The sequence below is a fragment of the Acomys minous genome (genome assembly GCF_964271855.1).
Source record: "Acomys minous genome assembly, chromosome: 2".
NCBI classification, from domain to species: domain Eukaryota; kingdom Metazoa; phylum Chordata; class Mammalia; order Rodentia; family Muridae; genus Acomys; species Acomys minous.
In genome coordinates this window covers 46,628,009-46,633,145 of record NC_140484.1, presented here as the reverse complement: position 1 = coordinate 46,633,145, position 5,137 = coordinate 46,628,009, and the positions used below count along the sequence as shown (strand labels likewise).

General features: G+C 44.5%; 1 protein-coding gene across 1 annotated transcript; it reads right to left on the bottom strand.

Annotated features, from left to right (window-relative positions):
* Nucleotides 1-3,418: 3,418 nt before the first annotated feature.
* LOC311609519 (olfactory receptor 10V1-like) lies at nucleotides 3,419-4,517 on the bottom strand (the record flags this gene model as incomplete). Its single annotated transcript, XM_084802687.1, has 1 exon — nucleotides 3,419-4,517. Exon 1 carries the CDS (start codon nucleotides 4,364-4,366, stop codon nucleotides 3,419-3,421), a length of 948 nt encoding a protein of 315 aa, XP_084658813.1. The 5' UTR covers nucleotides 4,367-4,517.
* Between the last annotated feature and the right edge of the window lie 620 nt (nucleotides 4,518-5,137).

Sequence of the window (5,137 nt, the reverse complement as noted above, 5' to 3'; positions counted from 1 at the left end):
GGGTCTGCACCAGATGGGCAGTGGTTGGAAAGCAAGTGGTCCAACTATCTTTATTTACAGATGACATGATAGTATACATACAAACTAAATGTTGCTTCCCTGATTTCCTTCTGTTTTGCAGTACATGTCTTGTACTTTTCCAGACCAGAAAGCAAAGGTCTGAAGAGGAGATTTCCAGTTCTTACATCCATCCTGGTCCCTGTTTCATAACCATTTGCAAATGAAATTTTAATTTTCTTTAAGATAGTCTCAATAGAGAAAGAAACATTTTTAGGCTCAGGCTGCATGCCCAGCATAGATGGCTAACAGGAAATGAACTCAGTGGCATCTTTGGAGATTCCTCACTTCACAATGCTGTGGCCAGGCTTTTCTCTTCCTTTTTTCTTTTTCTTTCTTTCTTTTTTTTTTTTAGTTTTATCTTATGTTTTATTTTTACTGTTTTTCTCTCTTTTTACCCTACAGACCCTTTGCACATAGATTACAGCTTCTAGTTTTTGTGTATTGATGGGATTCCTAAGTGTGCAAGTGATTGGTTCTACTTCTGGTTTCTCTTGGGCTCTTTTCCTTCTGTTTGTTTTGTTGAATTCTGATAAGCTATTTTTCATTTAATGGTATCATATTTTATTATTATCTCTTAGAAACTTGTTTGTTTTCTAATGAAACAGAAAACAGGTGGACCCAGAAGGGAAGGGAGGTAGGGCAGACATGGAAGGGGAAGCCATAATCACGATATATTATGAGAAAAGAGAAAAAAAAACTATTTTCAATAAAAGGGGAAAAAAAGAAGAAAAAATAAAAGAAAATGAGGAGCTGAAATTTTCAGTCACATACAAAACAACACACTGGGTATTCACTGTCAGCATGCCTGAGGAAGCAGTACTCAAAGGAGGGTCAGACTGAGTGACTGCCTCACGGAGGAAGCAATTGCCATGCAAACAAAAGGACCAGAGTTTGGATCCCCAGAATCCAATCTAGCTGCCTAGATCCCAGCCTAGGACAGCATCACTAGGACAGGAATCACTGGGGCCAGCTGGTTGTCTAGACTTGCTGGAATCCATAAATAAACTCCAAATGCGACAAGAGACCCTGCTTCCATAAACAAAGTGGGGAGCTATTGAGGAAGACACCTGAGGTGAACTCCCTGCCTCCTCATACAAACCCACTGTGACAGTTTGAATGAGAATGCACCTCCCCTCCCCCACCCTTCCACCCCCCACTCCCCACCGTAAGCCCATATATTTGCATGCTTGGTCCCCTGTTGATAAGTGCTTTGGAGGGGATTAGGAGGTGTGACTTTGTTGGAGGAGGTGTGTCACTAGGTGTGGACTTTCAGGTTTCAAAAGCCCACCTCAAGGTCCAGCATCTGTCTCGCTGCCAGCTGCTTACGGATCAAAATGTAAACCTCTCAGCTACTGCACCAGCTCCAAGACTGTCTGCTTCCTGCAATGATGAAAATGGACTAACCCTCTGAAACTGTAAGCAAGCCCCCAAGGAAACGCATTCTTTTATAAGTTACATTGGTCATGATCCTTCACAGTAATAGAACAGTAACTAAGACACCTACACATGTGCTCCTGGACACATGAAAGCATCCATTTATACACACACACATACACACACAGCACATATACATAAAACATGCAAAACAAAAGGGAGGTTGCACCTTTCATCTATAGCATAGCTATACGTTGGCATTTGCATGCAGTGAGCAGCCCTGTGGTAAGCAGGTGAGTTTTTTTTAACATTATTGTACTCTTCACAATTGTCTGACCATACAATATGTATCCCACCTCAAGAGCTAATGTCTGAAAGTGCAATGTCCCACAGACACCATGTACCTGGTAGTCCTGAGATTTGCCAGAGAAAAACCAGTTCCACAATTTTGAACCAAATTTGAAGCAAACTTTAATTAAATACTGACCAGGATAGATTTTAGTCAGGACCACTCCCTGGGATTCCCAGCTGAGTGGCAACAAGACACATGTAGGGGCTACTTAAGGACAAACCTATACAGCCACCGTATTTTCCCATGCCGCTTTATTATTTCTCAAGAACTGTAACTCCCAGCATTTGAGGGAATTACCTAGTTCTTGGGTGGGTGGGGCTTACAGGTTAACCTTGGGTCTTATAGTGTCTACTAGTAGGATACGGAGCCAAAAGTGGCAGTGACTGAACCAGAGCTGCTTTTGTTTTTTCTTTAAATAGGGTTTCATGTAAGCCCAAGCTGACCTTGAACTTGCTACATAGCTAAGGATGACCTTTAACTCTTGATTTCCTTGCCTTTACAACCATACTGCTGGGGTTGTAGGCATATGACACTATGCCCCGCTTCCTTTTTGTTCTCATGTTTCAAAGAAAGAGTACAAATTTTCAGCTCTCTAAAATGTGACTTTTAGTCATAATTTTGCTTTTCTGCCCTGTGGAATTCTTTCAAAGGACTGAAGTTTTGCAACACGTGCCTCGTAGTTTCCTAGATAAGGAACCAAAGCCCTGAGATTTCCAATTCCTGTGTCCTTCCAGTTCCCTGCTTCAGAAATGCTCTTCCTATTCAGACACCAACTCCACAGCAAACTTACCATTGCTCACACCCCTGTTTCCTCTACAACCCCTACTCCAGGGCTGCATAATAAAACAAACCAGCAACACTGAATGTGTGTATGTGTGTGTGTGTGTATGTGTGTGTGTGTGTGTGTGTGTGTGTGTGTGTGTGTGCGCGCGCGCGCGCGCGCTCAACCCCTGCTCAAATTCACGAGCTCTTCTTTAATTACTGATGCATCAGTAATTAAAAGATATGTAACGTATATTATACATAATAGTAATTAAAGAATAACAGTAATTAAAGAAGAGTTCATGAATTTGAGAAAGGGCTGGGCAGGATAAGTGAGAAATGGAAGGGGACAGAGGAAGAGATGGAAATGGTGTAAAATACAGTACTCATGTGTGAAATGCTCAACAACAACAAAACAGAACTCAGAATTTATGCAATGGGAATCGTGAGAGAGAGGTCAGAGTAGAATGTTCAAGCCTAATCCTTTCCATGTTCAGCCTTCAGGGTTGCCATAAACCTCAGGCCAGAAGTGCCGTAATCCTCAGACCTGTATCTGGAGAAAAGTCCAAGGTGAGACAGATGGTACACATGATCACTGCTGTGTTTCAGTTTTAAGGTGACAAGATACATCACTCTGTCTGCTGTCCTCACTGCCCGCAGTACTTTGGTTCTTCAGGTATTCTTCATCCCCATGTTGAAGAATGGCTATCCTGAAGTTGAGAAAACAAACTGCACTGTTGAATAGTAATGCAGCAGGAAAAGCTAACTATATCAAACCTACTGTAACCTGCAAGCCCCTACCCCCTCATCCCATTAACAGTCCACTCAGCATCTCTGCTCCCCAGTGTTGGAGAGGACCATACAGAGTGCTCAATGTTTTCCAAGCAGGAGGAACCTCATGACCGCCTTCCTCAGGGCATCCTTGAGCTCTTTGTTCCTCATGCTGTAGATCAAAGGGTTCAGCACAGGGGTGATGAATGTGTAAACCACAGATACTACCTGGCCCCGCTCAGGAGAGTAGCTGGAGCTGGGACACAAGTAGATGAAACTCGTGCATCCATACTGCAGGAGGACCACAGTCAGGTGGGAGGAGCAGGTAGAGAAGGCTTTGTGCCTCCCCTCAGCTGAGCGGATCTTCAGGATGGCATCCACAATGAAGACATAGGAGAGAGTGATGAGGAGGAAAGGGATGGTGAGCACGATGACACTGACCACAAACAGAGTGGCCTCGTGGACACGGGTGTCTGCACAGGCCAGTCTCATGACAGGGAGGACGTCACAGTAGAACAAGCTGATTTCCTTACTGCTGCAGAACGGCAGTTGGAAGATGAGCACAGTCAACTGCATGGCCAAGATGAAACCCAGCAACAGGGACCCCAGGGCCAGCTGGACGCACAGGTGCCAGCTCATGATGAGGGTGTAGCGCAGAGGGTGACAGATGGCCACAAACCGGTCATAGGCCATGACGGCCAGCAGAATACAGTCAGCGCTGCCCAGGAAGATGAAGAAGAACATCTGGGCACCACAGCCTGCCAGGGAGACCACAGTCCTCTCTGTGGACAGGACGCTGGCCAGAGTCAGGGGGGCTATGGTAGAAGAATAGAAAATCTCCAGGCTGGCCAGGTTTGCCAGGAAGAAGTACATAGGGGTGTGGAGACACCGATTGATCCAGATAGTGAGGACGATGGACATGTTTCCTCCAATGCTGACCAGGTACATCGTGAGAAAGACCACAAAGATCAGCATCTGCACCTCAGGGAGTTTGGAGAAGGGGCGGAAGTGGAAGAGGACCATCCCAGTCTGATTCCCTTCCTCCATGTACTTAATGCACTGGTCTGCTACTGGTACAGGTGATGACCCTGAGGATAGACAGATGTTAAGACCAGATGCTTTAAGTGGCCAGGGGAGCTGGAGTCATTTTCTTCTGTGGTTTACCCCCTAGTGATTTGCCCATGCTCCAGTAAATAGTTCCTACCCATCATGTTCATAAAAGTAACTCTACAGCCTGGTGTGGTGGTACATGCCTTTAATACCAGCAGCCGGGAGGCAGAGGTAGGCCAGTCTCTGAGTTCAAGGCCAGTCTGGCCTACAGAGCAAGTTCTAAGACAGCCAGAACTATTCATAGAAACCCTATCTCAAAAGAAAATTTTTAAGTAACCCTAATTAAACTCATTGGATAAAAATAAAGACAGACAGATGAAAACAGGAGAAAAGTTAGAAAGAATGGGACGAGCCGGTGAGAGGGACATAAGAAATGGTCATAAGGATGAATGCGATCATAACACATTGCATACATGCGTGAACATGTCCCAGATTTTTAAATTACATTACTTGCATGACTGGATAACATTCTATTGTACGCATATGTGGCATGGTTGTTTTTATGCGCTCATCAGTTCATCAACAATGCACAATTGCTCCCTTTTTCAGCTATTGAGAATAATGTTGGACTAATTCAACATACCAATTCCTTTCCAAGTCAGCACTGAAAACTTAAGCCAGATTATACCACTTGCAAACCACAAACCTTCTCCTTTCCTGATCCTTTCTCTAGCACTCAGTGGTACAATCTCTGGAGTTAGACTGTGT